General features: G+C 38.4%; 1 protein-coding gene across 2 annotated transcripts; it reads right to left on the bottom strand.

Moving 5' to 3' along the window:
* Positions 1-1223: 1223 nt before the first annotated feature.
* kctd6a (potassium channel tetramerization domain containing 6a) lies at positions 1224-19577 on the bottom strand. 2 transcript variants are annotated; one of them, XM_067586419.1, is made up of 6 exons: positions 18995-19577; positions 11652-11761; positions 10471-10640; positions 6480-6747; positions 4989-5147; positions 1224-4638 (listed from the first exon to the last, which is right to left on the bottom strand). In XM_067586419.1, the coding sequence occupies exons 2-6, from the start codon at positions 11676-11678 to the stop codon at positions 4528-4530; spliced, it is 735 nt and encodes a 244-aa protein (XP_067442520.1). In that variant the 5' UTR covers positions 11679-11761; positions 18995-19577; the 3' UTR covers positions 1224-4527. The 2 variants fall into 2 exon arrangements, with proteins under 2 accessions (XP_067442520.1, XP_067442521.1); XM_067586420.1 differs by having other exon boundaries at positions 6480-6732.
* Positions 19578-20005: the final 428 nt, after the last annotated feature.

Here is a 20005-nt window from a genome sequence, read left to right as displayed (position 1 = left end):
TTGGTGGGAAATTCCGGGATTTGGTTAAGAGAGGAGGAGCCCTAGAAAATCAGATAAGATAGGTTCCACATGAGGAGGAGTTGAATGAGGTATATAAGACAGTGCTTTTTGTCTTACATTCAGGTTTTTGCTCCATGGACCAAGCCTTGGTTTACCTGTATTGCACTTGATACACAGTAAATCTCATTACATCGAACTCTGCCAATTTCAGTGTATTTCTATGAGTTTGGGATCATCTTGATTTTTGAAACAAAAATGTTGTGGGAGACCTGAAGATTCATTGGTCCATCTGAAGGACTTTTCCACAACACCCTCACCTGAGCTTCTACGCCCATCTCCTCAACTGCACCTCATCTCATTGTTATTCTGTTGGTATTTTAGTTAGTCCTGTGTTTCAGGTCGGTCTTGTTGGATCCTTTGTTCTGTTCTGTTTTGCCTGCCTGTGCTTCTGTATCCTGTTTATGAGTCTTGAATAAAGATTTATTTTTTAAGTTCCTGTTGCCTGCAGCGTCCTGCATTTGGGTTCATCTCCTGCTACTCTTCCTGACAGTGCAGAGCTGACTTAAACTTGATTTAATGGCCTGATTTATTTTTCAAACTCCAATGCTGAATTGAACATGAATTTGTGCATATGATATTACAGAGGAGCATAATGTGCCCAGATAAGGAGAAAGCTGTTAGGTTAAATGCTGTGATTCAAATAATATGACTTCAGATTTATTCTCATTGAGCTGGAGAAAGTTTGCAGCCATCCAGGATTTTATGTCCTGAAGACAGTTATTGAAGTCTGTTAGTTTGTTGTAGTTATTAGGTTCTAAGTAGCACTAATGTGAAAGGAAAGGTTGTGTTTTTTGATAATGTGACTTCATGGGAGCACTGAGATTGAGAAAAGCATTGAACCAAGTATAGAGCCTTGGGGAGCTCCACAGGAAATGGAGGCTGGGGATGAAAATGAGTTGACAGTTGCAACGATAAAGGATTCATTTGATAAATGTGAGGAAAATGGTATGTATTTCCCCATTCATGATTCATAGTAAATGAATCAAATTATTTTGGTAACCCAGAGAACTTTAAAGCAAATTCCCTGAGCCCAATGCAATGACCTTTTTGTCTTCAAAGACACCCAAAGGACAAAATTTACATGCCTCAAAAGGGTATGAACCTTATTGCTAGCAGATAGGTCTTGTTAGCATTTTTGTGACTTCAATGTAACATCTTGTAATGACCATGTAGCTTTTAATGTCTAAACAGCAAATATCCATACTGTAGCAGCCATAGAAGCAAACATAAAACTACTGATTTTGTTTTATTCACACAAAGTGAATATGATTTTGCTTAAATGTTGCACTTTGTAAAAATGGTCTTTTTAGTAGTAGGGTATTACAGTAACTGTATAAGAGGTCATTGTAAGTGTGATAATATTTGCAGTAGCCTTGTAGTAGTTACAGAAGTAGCACTATACACTAACAGCTGAAGTACTAGTAGCTGGGACTGCATGTTTGTCAAACATTATTCACCTGTTGGGCTTTTAACATCTCATTTCATTCTGTTAACTTGATTCTTAGGTGGCAAATTACATTTAACACAACATAAACATAACATATACTCAGACAGAGTTGGGGTAAATTTTAACCTAACACAAATCAATCATTCATTAATGTAAAGTCATCACAAAATACCCCCCTTCACCCACACATGTAATATCTGTAAACTGTACAAATAAAGGCATCATACCAAATTAAAATTCCCAATTTTCACATGTAAACTGTCAACGGCTACAACGTCAATGTAAAATCTTCCACTGAGTCATGTAAATCATACTTAATTTTCTCACGTTAAAATGTCATGTTTGTTGGATTACACTCTCAATTTACACTCTATTGTCAAGTGTGTCTTTTAGTAGCTTGATCCTCCCACAGGTTATGCCCTCCACATGAAGCTCCTCACAGGCAGATGAAAACAAGCTGCTGGTGACACCATGGTGGCACAGAGGTTCAGTTTGTTTGTCTACACCTCCCTCAGGCCAATGACATGTTAGGTTCATAGTATACTTTTTTTTTTTTTTTACCAATGGATACACATAGACTGTCTACATGCTTTCCAGCAAAGTTTCTATATACCTACACTAGCATATTGTCTTTGCAAACCTCTGATTTTGCAACTCACTGACACCGGAGGAGGACACTACAGTATATTATTAATTAGGCAAAGTTCAAATAAATGAACTGATACCTAGAGGGGATAGAAAACATCACATCTGAGATATGTCATATATGTGAGCCAAAACACCAATGACAGCTGACTCAGCAGAAACATGCATATAGATGGATCTGTCCACTGACGAGCAAGTGCAAGAGGTCTCGTGGCTTGGTTGCTTTGTTGTTTTTTGTGTGTTTCTAGCCTGACATTGATTGCTGAGAGGAGGACTTAGTAAACAGGATGCGGCTACGTCAACGAGCAGGGAAGGAGAACAGGACAGAGTTGCATTTGGGGCCAGTAAGGGAGTGTTCCCTATTGCATTTATTTTGTAACATTTGGCATTTCAGTGTGCAAACATGTATAGAGTTAGCATAATAACATACTAAGACTTAGCATGTTTACTGTGGTGGCACACTAGCATTAATCTCAAAGTAGCTGAGGCTAATGGGAATTCAGTCATTAGTTTTCTGTCATTAACTAAACAGGACAAGTGGATGTTTTGAGCAGCTAGTAGAGCTAGATGAGAGGTCAGACGGTCACCAAAGATCCATCATCTGGGGACCAAGAATGTCTGTGCCAAATTTCATGGCAACAGCGAGTTGTTGCTCAGAACCACAGATATGAACCTACAGACTAAAGACTGACTGAGGCTAAGGTCCTTACAGAACCACATGCACTGCTAGCATCGCTAAAAACTACTCCTGATATTAATTACTAATATTTCCTACAATCATTTAAAAAATACATTCCATTCCAGTTTTGAACTGATGTTTTGGACTTCCACCTTGTCAGGTACACAGATATAATGTATAATGGCTGGGTATCTTACAGAGCTGCCTGTGTTATCTTACCATCATTGCCAGTTTGGATACCAAGACCATTGGAGGGTGTGAGGCAGCCTTTTTAAAAAAATATTCTGTGGGCAAGTGACACAAAGATGAGATTTATGCTTTATCAGAAGTGTTTTCAAACAATATTTTTCGGTTTTACAAGAGAAAAGACTTTAAAGATGAAGACTAACTGGTTGGTTTGTTAACTTTCTTCACCAGTTATTCTCCAACTTTGTCTTGTCTGCAGTTTGGTGCTGGGCAGGTAGTGTACACTGGATTTATCAGAGTTTGTTTACTAAAAAAAACAGCTGCCTGCTGCTGCTGGAAACACTGAGATTGAGCCAAAACAGTAAATGTACCTAAAAAAGGCTAAAAAGCTCAGCAGAGCTGCAGAGTTGGTGAGAACTCTCTGTGGGCCACAGAACAATTACTAAAGGAGAACTGAGTCAAACAAAATCACGTGACAATATGTTTCAGATTGCTTACTTTGCAGTTAATATTGAGTCCTAGTCACTGAACAGATTTCTTACACTACTGATACAGGCCAGATATGCAAGTAACATACACTATATGGCCGAAAGTATGCAGACAGCTGGACATTATGTGATGTTTGAACATGTGATTCCAGTACTATGGTCATTAATCTGCTACTATAACAGCCTCCACTCCTGGTTTTAGGCTTTCCACCACATGTAGGAACCTGGCTGCAGGGATTTGCTCCCATTCAGCCACATGAGCATTAAAGAGGTTGGCCAATGATGTTGGGTGATAAGGCCTGGCTCGTAGTCGGTTTTCCAGTTGAAGTCAGGACTCTGTTTAGGCCAGTCAAGTTCCTTCCCACCAAAGTGGGAAAACCATTTCTTTATGAACTTGACTGAGGCGTGAAAGGGCCTTATCCAAACTGTTGCCACAAAACTGAATGCATACTGTTGCCCAAAATAAAATTTTTCAGTATGCTGTAGAATTAAGATTTCCCTTCATTGCAACCAAAAGGACTAGACCAACCAGGAAAAACAGACCCAGATCAAAAGTACACTGAAGGAGTGCATCGATAGTCGAATGGTTATTGCACATACCACGTAACGAAAACGTCCCTGGTTCTATTCCAGCCAGGGACGCATGTTCCATGTCATACTTATCTCTCTCTCCCCATTTCCTTCATTGTCCACTGTCCAATAAAGGCAAAAATGCCAAAAAATTACACTAAAGTATGTGGATGGTGTCCACATATTTTTGTCCATATTGTGTATATGATAAAGCGAAGGCAACATACGTAAAAGTCTAATACTAATGTACCACATGCGGCTAACGTGCTAGCCTTAATGTGACTGCACCTTGTGCTTTATCTCCGAGTAGACAGCAGGAATGTTTCAGACAATACACATCATACAAAACATTAGCACATTATGAACAAAACACCAACAAGTCTGTCTGTCTCTATGCAGACACTCTGATAACATCTTCTGTCTGTCAGTAACTCCATCTACGAGTTCATCCGTCAGTCATCGACTTTGCGTGCTTGTCGGCAGAACGTCCAGTGGTGTTCAACTGTGTTTTCATTGGCTCGTTCGCTCATGTGGTGAACACGTGTGTTCCGTATCCCGAAACCCTGAAAAATAATGACACAGACAAACTGAGTCATCACACGTACACAAATTCAACTTTTGCTGTCAGACATGATTTAAAAAACTACAATGTCAGACAGACAACTTATTCATGGTGACCGATCTATTTTGAACTTGAAAAGACTTGTGGATTTTATTTGCTGCACATATGCAACACACATGTGCATGATGACACATCTGCCTTCATGTTTTCCACAAGATAAACACTGCAATATTGAACACAAGCTAAAAAAAATCATCCATTAGTGACAAGTTGTTTGTATATTCCTCAGCACTGACAAATTTCTTGCATTGCGTTTCTACACATGATGAAGATGAAATAAAGGCCACGTACAGCTTTGGAGATAAAGTCGAGCAAGTGGACACGCAGGCTGACTTCCTGTTGGTGGTCACATGGTCCGAAGGTGAAGGACACCTGGTAGTCTCTGGTGTCCATCATGTGTTTGTTCCACTTTGTGAAACTGCTGGAGATGGACTGCAACACAGCATGGACCTAAAGACAGAGAGAACGAGTCATGTGACTACTTATATAAAATGTACTTTATTAGTCTTTTCTATGTCTTATTGATTATGGTTTTGTGTTATATACCTTGCTGTTTTTTAAATGTTCAAACATATATTATTCATCTTTGTTATCATATAATACAGTATTTTTTAAATTATGGAAATATATTTTTTTATGTACTCAGTTCTCCCTTAACAATGAGATCTCAATCAACATGGGACTTTCCTGACTAAATTCCAGTTACTTACTTAGTATATAGACCACTATTATTGCTACCACCATCCTACAAGTGTAATGATTGTTAACACATGGCTTGATGCACTGAAAATAATCTATGAGGGTAAAGAAATCCTTTTATTTATTCTTTAAGCAAAAAAGTGCCAAAGTATTTTCAGTATTTGTATGTTATAATTGATTGATATCAGTTTTTCACAAGGTTCTATCTTGGACTGGGATTGGGTGATTTAGATAAAATCATCTATCACAGTTATTTGAGTTTGTTTCTTTTAACGATGATATCAGTATATATCATAATACAGTAACTTTTCTGAAAAATCAAATGTTTATGGACAAAATAAACAGACAGGAATGTCTGTCTTTGGCTAAACCACCAAATTAAATACCTTACAAGTCAAGGTGCTTCATCACATTAATGTAAAAATCCATATAAATATATAGAAAAATCCAATATTGCCATGAGTCAGTCCTGCTCATTGATTTGTAATATTGCTCACAACGGTCTAATAAAACCAGAGATAACTGTATTAAAGAGAGAGCATATATCGTCATGTTGCCCAATCCTATCTTAAAACTCCAAAGTGGTAAAAAAAAATTACAAAAAATGCAAGAGAATAAACAAGGATAGAAATTTACAAGAGTTCTTCAATTACTTTAACTACAAGTTTCAACCAGCTGATTCATCGCTTCCCAAAACAAAGATTTAAGTATATATTTATGTATACTTATATATATTTTTATGTAAAAATCTATGTTTCTCTGTCAATCAAATTATCTGATTTACAGTACAATACAGTTATGATGTTATTTAATTACAATGTAAAGTGATATTTGGAGGCTACATGAATGCAAATGCTGAGCAGCACACATACAAAGAACAATTCTTTTTAAAAAAACGAGAGAGTGAAAGTTGTGGTTATTCTGAGCTTTCTGACTTATGGATGTACAGGGAAGATACAGAGAGAGAAGCAGACAGGAGGATCTGGAGGAAAATAAGATAATACATATCATCATGTCTTTGTATCGCAGAATATTCTGCCACGGCGTGTCGATAAGACCCGAACCACAGCTGTTCCCACTGACCTTGGTGGTGATGGTGAGCTGGGTGATGATGACTGCGACAGGGTTGGAGTACTTGGACAGCTTCCTGGTGCTGGAAAGCTCCACCACCTCCTCATAGGTTTCGGTGGGGTAGGGCAGATGGGGTTTGGGGTCTCCCAGGCACTGAATCAGGGGCTCGATTTGATAGAAGTCAGCCTCCTTCCTGAGCAGCTCGGTCTCCTTGAAGTCGCACGGCAGCGTCAGCTCTGACGTGCGCAGGAAGTTGAGGATGTAGCTGAAACAGCAGAAACTGAGACAGGATCAGACCAGACTGCTGAGCTGATGATTCTGTAAAACTCTGAGCTACCAGTGAAACTGAGGACAGGAGGCGAGAGAGGTGCTATACATTCATACTGCTACCAACTAGATCAGGGTGAGAAAAGTGTGTTTCACTTTCTTCTGACCTTTGACTTTTTAAATCTCAAATTTTGATTCAGTTCTCTCGTAATTGAAAAGGCTGGTGTTATTCTATATCTTCATTAAAGATGCAATATGTAAGAACCAGAAATTCTTTCTTATTAATGACACCAGTGGCTGTCAAGTGACCTGTAGTCAGCATCCTGTTGTTTGCATTCGTGAGCAGTGGCACTAACATTATCCAGCTAAAACTACAATATCACAATATATTCATGGATGTATAAAGAGAACTGGATACAGGAAGAGCGCCAGGCTTTGAAGCCAATTTGACATAGTGGCCAAACCGTGTAATTACAACGTCACGTGATGTACACTGGCCCAAAAAGACTTTATCCCATAGACTTACATTGTGTGCAGTCTGTAAATCAGCGGATACATTTTTCTGAGCGTCACAACCCCTGCGAAATGACTTGTCTTGCTATCAGAATTAAATCCGTTTGGTCCGATCACATTTCAAAAGCCTAGAAGAGCCGCATGATTGAATTGTTTTATCTCCATTCAAGTCAGCCAGAGGGCTAAACCGGAAGTAGCCGACTCGGCCAGCGAAAGTCACTAGTGCGCATGCTCTATGGGCCGCATAATGCGGAAGATCCGGGTACTTTCATACCGGGAAGTCAATTTTTTTGGCTTCATGCGCCACTGAGCAACTTTCGTAAGAATGAGCGGGGCCCCGCCTCCGACACTGTATCCAGTTCTCTTTATACATCCATGAATATATTTCACATGTTTTGCAGTAATGTTAGCTTATCTGTCCAATAGGAAGAAAGCCAGCTCGGGGTTGGATGTTATCAGACACCATTTCTAACTGGTGTTGCATCCTGTTGGCACTGTAGGAGGATGGGAGAAAGGCAAGGTACCCGGGAGTGCACATATACGTCACATCCTTTGGATTTTCCCTGCAAAACCGTCCTGAGTCCTTTACATAGAAATCAGTCCACAGGTTGTTATAGGCAACTGAGAAAGTCGAGGAAGGTCTTTTTGAATGTTTTAAACTGAAATTCTTACATAATTCTTACATATTGCACCTTTAATGTCAACAAATCCCATGAACGACCAAAATCAACAGGGTATTAGTCCGTCTCTCAATACTTTCTGACATTCCTACCTCCTCTGAGGCACTCAGCCCCAAGCTGATTGGTTCCTTCTGAAGATGTAAATATTTAAAAATGGATCATGCCAGATAATTTTTTAAAAAGGCTGAGTCATTTCCTCAAACAGCTGGAAAACAAACAGGAGGAAAAAGAGCATTTGTTGGACTATTTTCAGTGGCAGATTAATACACATTTGGTGCTCTAGTGAGTATTTCTGGCTGCAGGAAGGTTTGTGTGTTTAACTCAAATAAGCTACCGTGTGTATGTTTGCAGTAATGAAGGAACATATTAGTGCAACAGTGAGGCTCATTAATGTGTTTTTAATAGTTTTTCGACAACAATGGAGCTCTACAGCACAGAGGAATAATATATATCAGGTTTACATATGCAATACTGCACATGGGATTTGTTGACAGTAAGAAAAATATAGAACATCACCAGACTCATCTTTTGACTCCTTTATATGTAATCAGTCTGTGTAGATAAAAGCACTGTCTTATAGCAGTGTTAGCATTTAGCATTTAGCTCCTGGTATGGTCTCCAGTGGCAAACTGGTCCCAAACAAGCAGTCAGACAAGGAGTAATTAGAGGCAGAAGATCATATGTGAAAGAGGCCACATCAGGAGACTGAGACCCCTCCAGGAAACAGACTCAGGAAGGCAGCTCACAGGAAAACACCTTGTGGCTGTCCTCTGTAGGGTGGCCATTTTTGACCTCTCAGACCCAACTTGTCAGGTTCAGCTCCACATTGTCAGACTTGTCAGTCTGAGCTGTACTTTGTTAGACCCTGCTGTTCTTTGAGCTTTCAAGTGGACGTGTCATGCACATTTCCAGGTCTATATTTATAATGTGGGGCTCTACTGGAATATCTTTGCATGATTTACAGTTCATTCATCTTATACTGACCCTTTATGCTGCCCCTCAGTTCAGCCTCTGTCCGAAACAGGCTGTTTTAGCTCTCATTTAAGGCCCCCCTTCCAAGGAGCGCACTCTGTTCGCGCTCTTGGCAGACTTCCAGCCGCTCAGGAGGCTACATCAACAAACCATGAAAAAAACTATAGTAGTAGGATTTCACTGCTTTTTTTGGTCTTTACTTGAGATGTTGACTTAACAAATACATCCATACCTGTTCAAGCCGAATTCTGACCCAAAATATACAAGTGGACAACGCAAACAACACATGGAAAAACCTTAGCAACAACCTCGGCAACCAAGGTTACAGAACAGACGGTCGTTTAGGGGAATGTGTGATGAGTTGACATTATTATTTATATGGTCATCTGCTCCACGCATAGTGTGCGAGTTCACTGCTCCACTTCGCTAACATTATGGCGCCTTTCCTTTGTTTTGGGGGTAGTCACGCTGAGCTATGACTTGAGTCAAGCTGGCATGCTGTGAGTGGTTTTCCACTACACACTACGACAAAGTAAAATAAGTAGTTTACCTGTTGGAGTTGTGCTGGTCATCTGCAGCTCTTCATCAAACATCATCATCACTGTGGCTGTTTCTGCTTGTACTATTGTACAAGCCTTTGTACTACCCTGCATTATTTCTGACTGATGTGCTGAATAAAGAGCTTAAAATATCTCCATATGTGACCGGTTTTTAGCGCCACTAACAAAGCTCTGCTAATCCGGTGAGGATTAGCAGACAATAATATTGTCCGGTGACAATAAAAGTCTCCCTTTGTTTAGTCATTTAAAGGTTCTGTATGTAGGAAACAGAAATTCCTTCTCATTAGTGACACCAGAGTACGGTTTAGACCTGCTCTATGTGAAAAGTGCCCTGAGATAACTTTTTGTTATGATTTGGCGCTCTCTAACATTGTGTTTTGCACCGTGTTTCAGCAAATTTCAGTCAGATAATTTTTTACGTTACATTACTACCCATTCACTCATTGGCAACATGTAAATTGCTTCACAATTCTACTTATAGAACCTTTAAAAGCTTTTAATATGAAAAGCAGGAAATGTTGGGTTTGCATTGGCAGTAACTTAACACAACTCCAATATGGCTGCCCTTAAGCAGGCTTCTGGAAAGCTGGCCAATCAGAATAGAGTGAAAAATAGTGTAAAAATATAGAGCTGGAAATAAGCATAAGAGGTCCCCTTTAATATAATAATAACATTTGAGGTTAGGACATAATGTTAGCGTGTGAGCATGCTTTACATTTCACATGTTGACATGCTAATGTCGATTAGTGCAGAGAAAAGATTTTGTTGTTACCTAAAGAAAAATGATTTATCTTTTGTATGGTGGCAATTTTATGACCTCTCAGTTTGTCAGGCTCAGGTCTTCACTGTCAGACTTGGCTCAACTTTCATCAGTGTAAGATACGACCCTAACCAAACACAACATGTACAAACATATGTTGGCTACTGAGTTTACTACAGGGTACATGTTATTCATCTGAAGAGCTAGCAGCAGATTGTACTATTAAAAAACAGACACACACACGCACTCACCGAAACAGTGGGCCGTCACGGTCGATGAAGTAGTTTCCGTGTGTGTCCCTGACGGTGGGGAGGTCCCCTCTGACCATGGCTCCCAGCATGGAGTCTGGGTAGCGCTGCAGCGTGGACAGAGACGTGCTGTAAACACAGCCTCCCACATTCAGAGTCACTGGCTCCCCCATCTGGGCAGAACAGGAAGAGCAGTCAGATACAACACAGTACACCACGAACAAATTAGTGTTCTTGGGAGTTTGAACTTGGCCAGTTGAACTTTTGCTGACATCAGCAGCTCAGCTGATTTCACTTAAGGACACTTAAAGGACCAGTGTGTAAGATTTAGTGGCATCTAGCAGTGAAGTTGCAGATTGCAACCAACTGAATACCCTACCCACCCCCCCCCCCTTCCAAGCGTGTAAAAAAAGGCCTCTAGAGCCGGTGTTTGGTTTGTCCATTCTGGGCTACTGTAGAAACATGGCGGTGCAACATGGTGGGCTATGTGGAAGGGGACCCACTCCCTATGTAGATATAAAGAGCTCGTTCTAAGGTAACAAACACACAACAATTCTTATTTTCATGGTATTATACACTCATTAAAACATACTAATGATTATTATTTTCCATTTCTGCCAAGTCTGTTCTGCTTGATGCCACTAAATTCTACACACTGCGCCTTTAGGGCTACAGTGAATGGTGAGCTTCACGTAAACTGTTAAATACATTTTTGCACAAAACAAGGACTGTGGATTTTGTCCCTCATCACCTGATTATTGCTTTAAGGCCGACTTGAAAAATTGTGAACCTATCCTTTAAGTCAGAGCAAGCTGCCAACTCTGATTTTAATACCACAGCATCCCAGACCTCATGTTACCTTACATAAAGAGTAGATATGAGATGTGAAGATAGCCTGAGTGTCTGGAGAGAAAAACTGCATCCTTAAACTGAACCTAAATCTAATACTAACCTTAATCCTCAAACAACTTTTTGAAGGTCCAGCCCAAAGCGAAGACTATTCAGTTGATAGACAGATGTAGAGGAGTACATAAACACACAGAGCAGCATGAAAGCTGTGCCATCATTCAAATGTCAGACATGTTCAATTGGCCAAAGGCTGAACTGAATGTTTGCACACACACACACACACACACACACACACACACACACACACACACACACACATACACACACACACACACCATGTGTCCCAGGTCTCCATTCTCCATCTGCAGCCCTGAGCTGACCGTCAGCGCTGTTTCTCTTCAGGTCAAACTGTTAGGAAGATCATTTTTCAGTTTTCCACCAACACCTGCAACAAGAGGATGAACAGCTTGTGAGATGGTTGCCATGGAGATAAGCAGCCAGCTGATGCAGCAGCGTTTTCATGGCCCAGACATCATCTGGCTGATTAGTCTTGCGTCCCTGATGTGTCCACACATTGCCTGCCAATGAGAAACAGGAGGAGGAGGAGCTCTGGACCTCGTTTCTTAATCCAGTGTTGAATCTTCTACGCAAATTTAAAACAGACGAATGAACGTCACTGCGACTGATTAATCAAACTCACACAACATTTTAACGAGCTGTGATTAAATTATAGATCACAAATCAGACTCAGCTGTGGATACCAATGAATCTCTCAGTACCTCGCAGCTCAGTTTCAATTTTAATTCAGTGTGCTGCAAATTGACTCCAAAACCATTATCGATTGACTTTAGAACATTAGAGGAGAGCAAAATCATTTATATCGTGATAAAAGTCAGATGAATTTACTTTCATCAGAGCTTTAACAATTAGTTGATTATTCAATAGACATAAAATTGAACAAAATAAATTAAATATGCCACCTTCAGCTCTGGGATATTATGATGGGTACTTTTCACTACTCTCCCACATTTTAAAGGGGACCTATTCTGCACATTTTCAGGTCCTATATCCTTATTCTGGAGCTCTACTGGAATATCTTTACATGATTAACAATTTTTAAAAAAAACTGCTTATATATCTTATACTGGCTCTTTATGCAGCCCCTTGTTTTAGCTCCTGTCTCTTTAAGGCCCCCCTCCTGATGAGCCCACTCTGTTCTGATTGGTCAGTTTCCTGAAGCTGAACCTCAGCAGACTAATTAAACAGTAGTACTCAGATTTCATCCCCTAATGCTTCTCATTCTTAACTCAAAATGATAACTTCCTTAATACATCCATACATGTTTTGAGCCTGAATCCGATCCGAAATATGCAATTAGACAACGCAAACAATCCACGGAACAACCTTAGCAACAAAAGCTACGGAGCAGACGGCCGTTTGTGGGCATGTGTGAACAATCTGATGTCATCATGAGGAGGAAGTAGAGGTAACTTTGCAAGGAGCATTTCTACATAGGTTCACCTCAGGTTTTGGACCTTTGACCATGTTTAGACATCCAACATCATATCAGTATAAAAATAACAAAACAAAACAAAAAAAATCACATTTGTCTTATTTAATAAATAAAATCATTGGCAGGTTAATCCATAATGAAAATAATTGTTAGTATCAGCCTTTGCCTCAATGATCATTATATTCATTACATATTATTAAGAAATAATATATCATAATTGTATTGCTGTTTTAAAAAAAGCTTCCTTTGAGGTGAAACTTTTAACAGTGATTTTGTTTTAGTGTTGTAACAATAAGCGGCTTTAATGATAAGTCAGTCGACAAAAAATTAATCAACAACGATTTTGGTAATCTTTTAATTAATTAGGTAATTTATCAGAAACTCCATTTGTTAATTCCAGCTTCTCAAATGTGATGAATATCTTTGGGTTTTGGACTGTTGGTCCTAAATAGATGTCATCTTGGGCTCTGGGAAATTGCGATCAGCTTTTTTCACTATTGTTTGACGGTCTATAAACGATTTATTTGTTAATTTAAAAAACGATCTACAGATTAATTGAAAATAAATGCTGTACAGCTGTACTGCTGTTACAGCCTTAATTACTTTCAGTGCTGCTGAAGCATTCAATCTGTAGACTCAAGGGTTCTTTGTTTGGAACAGACAATGACAAGTGATTTTTTCCTGCAACGCTGGGTGGAAATGTAATGTGATTTAACATTATTCATGTGACCCCAATATTTTATCATAGCATGACACAGCTTTCTTACTGTAAGACACTCATCAAGCTCCCTCTCTCCCCTACTGTGTCCATACTGAGGATGTAGGTCAGAGTTTGTTGACAACATGCTCTACTGCCCTCCAGGCAGCCTATGTGCATTAGCTTACACATGGTTGGTGCACTTGTTATTGTTTAACGTTTCTGTTTGAGAATCAAATTGATTTAATCTTATTTAATCTTTACTGAATAAAAGCAGTTGCCTCTCCTTAGCTTTTCTGTTAATCAATAAAGAAGGTATAATTCATATTTTTATGTTAAAAATTGATGCCAAAGGGATTGAAAAGGGTTGCTTGTAGTGATCAATCCACCGAGAATCATCCCCCGATTTTGCTGTTCCTCTTAGCTCTTAAGCTTTTCAGCCTGTTTTGGTTCAATCTCAGCAGTAGCAGGCAGTTGTTTTGCAGCTAAATAGACAAATATTTCTGTCCAAATTAATGCTTATGTTGCTTCGTATTTGCTGGATGTGCAGGTAGGGCACTGTTTGCTAACAGGTTCGTTATATCAATGTCAAAGGTGATAATATGTCAGTGTTATGTTTACAGCAGGGCTGCAACTAACAATTATTTTCATTATTGATGAATCTGCTGATTGTTTTCTCGATTAATCAATAAATTGTTTGGTCCATGAAATGTCTGAAAATGGTGAAACATGTTGATAACTGTTTCCCAGAGCCCAAAATGAGATCTTCAAATGTCTTTTGTCCCGACAAACAGTCCTCAACCCAAAGATATTCAGTTATAGGAGACTAAAGAAACCAGAAATATTCACATTTGAGATGCTAGAATAAGAGAATTTGCATTTTTTTTCTTTAAAAGAATACTCAAAACAATTAATTGATCATCAAAATTGTTGGCAATTAATTTAATAGTACACAACTAATCAATTAATTGACTAATCGTTGCAACTGTAGTTTAAAGCTTGTTTCTGCTGCCCTCAAGTGGCCAAGAGGTTGTTGCAGTTTTAAAAATGCACTCTTGCTACTGTTTACTATGCGTCATGTCCCATTTACAACTAGAAATACACCTTGTGGTTTTATGCCTCCACCAACCAGTCAAGTTGCAGTTTAGACTCACATCTGTCCAGACTCATATAATATTTGTGGTGAAGACATTTATGGGATTTAATAAAAGGTATTAAGTGTATTTTGCTTGTATGTGTTCACATGTTTGGTCAATAAAGCTGATTCTGATAGTTTAACACAAAGTTGTAGCCATGACAGTAGACAAAGCTTCAGATATGGACGCTGCTGCAAAGAAGCTAAAATAGATTCTACAATGTGGATGCTTCACATTAGGGCTGGACAATATGTCAAAACATACGATCATGGTAATTTATCACAATATATAATTTGATAATGCTGCCAGTTTGAAGAGTATCCTGATAATGACTGAAGCTTGAAGAAACCAGAGTTCATTTGTTAAACTTTAGAATAGTTTATTAACATAAAAAAAGAAAAACATAATGTAAACATTTAACTTTGAAAACATGTTTTATCTGCCAAACAGAACAACACAAGTTAGCTTGCCTCATAACTTATTAAAATAATGTAAATAAAACTAAAAGCTGTGACTATTATCACATCAAATTCACATAAGTAAAAATAAGTAAACTCTGTTTACTTAGCTTCATGCTTAGCCTAGCTTAGCAGTTAGCTTTGTGAATCCATAGTCAAAGCAGCCTTGTTAAAACGATGTGTGATGACAAGAAAAGTGTTTCTGCAGAACATTAAGATGTCACAGTAAAGCTGACCTTTGACCTTTTGGATATAAAATGTCATCACTTCATCATTTTATCCTATTAGACATTTGTATGAAACTTTGTCATAATTAACGTATGAGTTCTTGAGTTGTGGCCAAAAACACAGTGACCTTGACCACCAAAATCTCTGTGCTTTCAATATTTTCATATAACCAGTGGTGGAATAATTATTCAGATCCTTTACCTAAGTAAAAATATCAGTACAGCAATGTAAAAATACTCCATTGCAAGTAAAAGTATTGCATGAAAATAAGCTTAAGTAACAGTATATAAGTATTAGCAGGAAAATGTACTTTAAAGTATTGCAGTAAAAGTAGTGGTTTGGTCCCTCTGACTGAGATATAATTATATATGACATCATTGTAATATTAATACTGAAGCATCAGTGTGTAAGCAGCATGTTAATGTTGTAGCTGCTGGAGGTGGAGCTAGTTTGAACTACTTTATATACAGTTTGCTAATTTATGAGTTTTTTACCAACCTAGGGGTCGGGGCCCCTCCAAAAGGTCACCAGCTAAATCTGAGGGGTCGTGAGATGATTAATGGGAGAGAAAGGAAGAAAAAACAAAGTTCTGAGACAGAAATCTGTTTCCAGTTTTTGGAATTTTTCTCTAATCTTTGAAAAAATGATGTGAAATATGTGAAATATTGGATCATTTGAACATTTATTGAAATGAAACCATGTGAGAAGTTTAGAGAGAAAAATAACTATTTGGTGCAGCTGTTAACAACTCATAGACATCTGAAATGTGACCCGACTACACACTGCTTTTTATAAGACATCAAAAGCCAAAAAGGTTGGAAACAACTGGTTTCATCTTTAACAATGTGTTGTATGTGAAAAGCTTGTTATATTATCCATTGTCTCAATTAAATGTAGTGGAAGGGTAAGTACCTCAAAATTGTACTTACTGTAAGTACAGTTACAATACCTGAGTAAATGTAGGGGAGAACGGGGTAAATAGAGCCAGTGGGTAAAATGAGCCACCCCCTTTATCTTGGTCACCATAAACAAAAGTAATCATGTGATCAAATATTAAGAAAGTATAGTTCACATTACTCAATCCATCTTGGACTCAAGCACATGGAGAGAGTGGTCAGCAAAACAGAGCAACAAAAAAAAAGATTTTTGTCATGCCAAGTGGATTCATCATGTTACTAAATTCATCAGTCTTGTATCTTAATTAAAACAGATAAGTTTTGGACATTATTACATGTTAATTTAAGTCAGTGTAAGCTACAAAACAAGGTCATAAACTTAGCATAACTGTGGATCTGAGCCACTGTGTGAAACAGTTTTGTCAAAATGGAGATAGTGGGGTAAAACATGCCAATGATGTTGGGGCAAGTTGACTCAATGGCTCAATTTACCCCCAAAAATATTTTCTGATATTCTAGAGGCTGGAGACCCTGTTCATGTTAATGTTTTATCACTGTTATAAGTATTACAATGTTGATGAATAAATACCTAATTGTTGACTGATGTTAAGTTTAAGCCACACACAAACATGCTGTACATACAGATGGGTGATAAATTAAAGGAAAAGCCAACATAAAGTGTCTTAGTAAGGTGTTGGGCCACCAGAACAGCATCAATACACCTTGGCATTGATTCTACAAGTCTCTGAACTCTACTGGACGGATGAACATCATTAATCCAAAAGATATTCCCTCATTTGGTGTTTTGATGGTGGCGGTGGAGAACGCTGTCCAACACATCGGTTCAAAATCTCCCATAGGTGTTCACATAGGTTGAGATCTGGTGACTGTGAAGGCCATAGCATATGATTCACCTCATTTTCATACTCATCAAAGCATTCAGTGACCCCTCGTGCCCTTTGAATGCAGGCATTGAAATGGAAACATATACATAGACTTTATGATCTGCTTCCCGTGTGAAAATGTTCCTAACAGGTACTATCGAAGGTGAGGTGTGGGATTCGGTCACTGTAACTTTACAGGGAATGTTCAGGGAGGAAAGGCAGATAAGGATTTGGCCTTCAACTATTAATTCTGAGCAGAGACCGAAAGAAACTCCCTAGAGATACGGTGAATTAATTAAAAATAACTGTTAGGGTGATGAATATGGGATGATTGTGATGCACGTGGCTGTGTATGCAAGTACTAACACTGAACTTCATTCAATATCTCTTCAGCCTAGCAAACTGGGAGATCTGGACTTGCAAATATGTATTCTGGATATTGCAATAAAACTCTGAAAGACAACTTGCTCTCTGTGAATTCATCTTAAATTTCCACTACAGTCATCCTGGAAGAAACAACTCACATAAAGGTAGAAACGTTTCATCACAGGATAAAGGTGATCACTCAGAACAACTTTGTATTGATTCACAGTGACCCTTCCCTCTCAGGGGACAAGTAGACCCAAACCATGCAAAATGCCCCCCACAGCATAACAGAGCCACCAGATCCCCTCACCCCTGGACCAGTTTTTCCTTTAATTTGTCACCTGTCTGTATACACAAAAGCACATTTACACACATATCATTTCTGTGGCTAACACACAAAGCTCACAGTTTAATCTTTACTAAAAGTGTTTAGGTAACATGTTGAACAACAGGACACAAACATATAATTTTACTTAAAAGTATGAGTTTTTGCCTTTGTTAAAGTGATGGCATTAATAAAATTCAAATTTATCTCAAATTTGTTTGATTTTGTGTAATTTTTATATCAGTATTTAATGGTAACACTATTTACCCATTGAGCGCTCAATTTACCCTATCCCCTTGCTCATTTTACCCCTACCTTGGGGTAAATTGTGCCATAGGATTAACTTTTTTTGATGGGTCTTTGTTCTAAAACCATAATAATTTGATAACTTGTTTTAATTTCCGTGAGTACACAACAACCTGAGGTATATAGAGTTACTATTATTTAAAACAAATACACTTTCATTTTGCAGTAAAATCATCAAAGGTAAAAAGTTGCTCATGTTACCCCGTTCTCCCCTACTTAGTTACTTTCCACCACTGTATATACCATACATTAATCAATTAATTGAAAAAATATAGACCTGTACAATAAAATAACCCAGCAGTCCTACATCAAACATTTCATATCATGTTCAGATTTAACTGTCATTTCAGAGGCTGCAGTTTGTGGTGGTAACTTACTGGACTGAACTGCGTCATACTGTAAAATGTTTTCAACATCATTTCATACATGACGGAGTACATGAGAAACATCTGAAGGTGATGTTGACCTGATGTGTCCTGTGAGTGATGATTAGCGGAACACTGCTGCGTGTTTCTCTCCATCTGAATGAAGCTACAACATCACTAACTTACGGTTAGCGAAATTTGGTTTCCTAGGATGGCGAAGTTATGACCCGCTCTACTCTGCCTCTGATTGGCTTACCCTGATATTCTTACCCTAACCTTAACCAATCTCACTTCTCATAACCAATCCAACCAACGACGGCAACGAGCACTAGCCAATCAGAGGCAGAGTAGGGCGGGTCATGACTTCACCACCCTAGGAAAAAAGAAATCGGCGTACGGTTAACGGCTGCTAGCTTAGGCGCTTAGTATGATATGTATGAAAAAAAGACGTCACATTGTGACTTTAAAATATTAAATCAAACTTAAAAGTCCGTCCGCTCTTACCCATAACCGCTCCATCACTGCTGCCTACACACGACACACAGGTGGAGGTAAACGCCACCTGTTCAGCGGCTTTCATCCATGATTTACACCGCTGTCAAGTTAGACACCAAATATGAGGACACGTCCGGTACGTTTCATCAAGATAATAGTTGTTACTATGAAGATGAGAATAATCAAACTAAAACCAGCGGTGGAAAGTCACTGGGTGCATTTAGTCAAGTACTGTAGTTAAAGTACAATTTTGAGGTACTTGTACTTCACTTGAGTATTTCCATTTTATGCTACTTTATACTTCCACTCCACTACATTTCAGAGGGAAATATTGTATTTTCTACTCCACTAAATTTATTTGACAACTTTAGTTATTTTTCAGATGAAGATTTGAAACAATGGATAATATAACAAGCTAACAAACCAGTGGTTTTCAACCTTTTTGGCTTTATTTTTCCCTCTAAACTTCTCACATGGTTTCATTTCAATAAATGTTCAAATTTCACAAAAAATCAAAGATTAGAAAAAAAAGTCCAAAAACTGAAAACAGATTTGTGTATCAGAACTTTGTTTTTTCTTCTTTCCTCTCCCATTAGTCATCTCACAACCCCTCAGATTTATGTGGTGACCCTTTAGAGGGGCGTGACCCCAAGTTTGGGAACCACTAATTTCATCTATAACTGTGTTGTATTTTAAAAGTTTGTTATATTATCCATTGCATCAAATCTTAATCTGAAAAGTAACTAAAGTTGTCAAATAAATGTACTGGAGTAGAATGTATAAAGTAGCATAAAATGGAAATACTCAAGCAAAATTGTACCGCACTTAAATAAATGTACTTAGTTACTTTCCACCTCTGCTATTTTCTATGGTAATTTATCAATATTGTTTATGTGTTATATTAGTAAACTAGAATAATATGCAATATTTTAGTATATTAACTGTTGCACAGTAGTTGATTATAGTAATCTGTGGAGTCTATCTATAGAGACATGTAGTACCTGCCTCCCAGCACCTGGT

Source organism: Thunnus thynnus, chromosome 4 (genome assembly GCF_963924715.1).
Source record: "Thunnus thynnus chromosome 4, fThuThy2.1, whole genome shotgun sequence".
In the NCBI taxonomy this organism is placed as follows: domain Eukaryota; kingdom Metazoa; phylum Chordata; class Actinopteri; order Scombriformes; family Scombridae; genus Thunnus; species Thunnus thynnus.
Note: the sequence above shows the minus strand (reverse complement) of the source record. Positions and strands in the feature narration are given on the sequence as shown.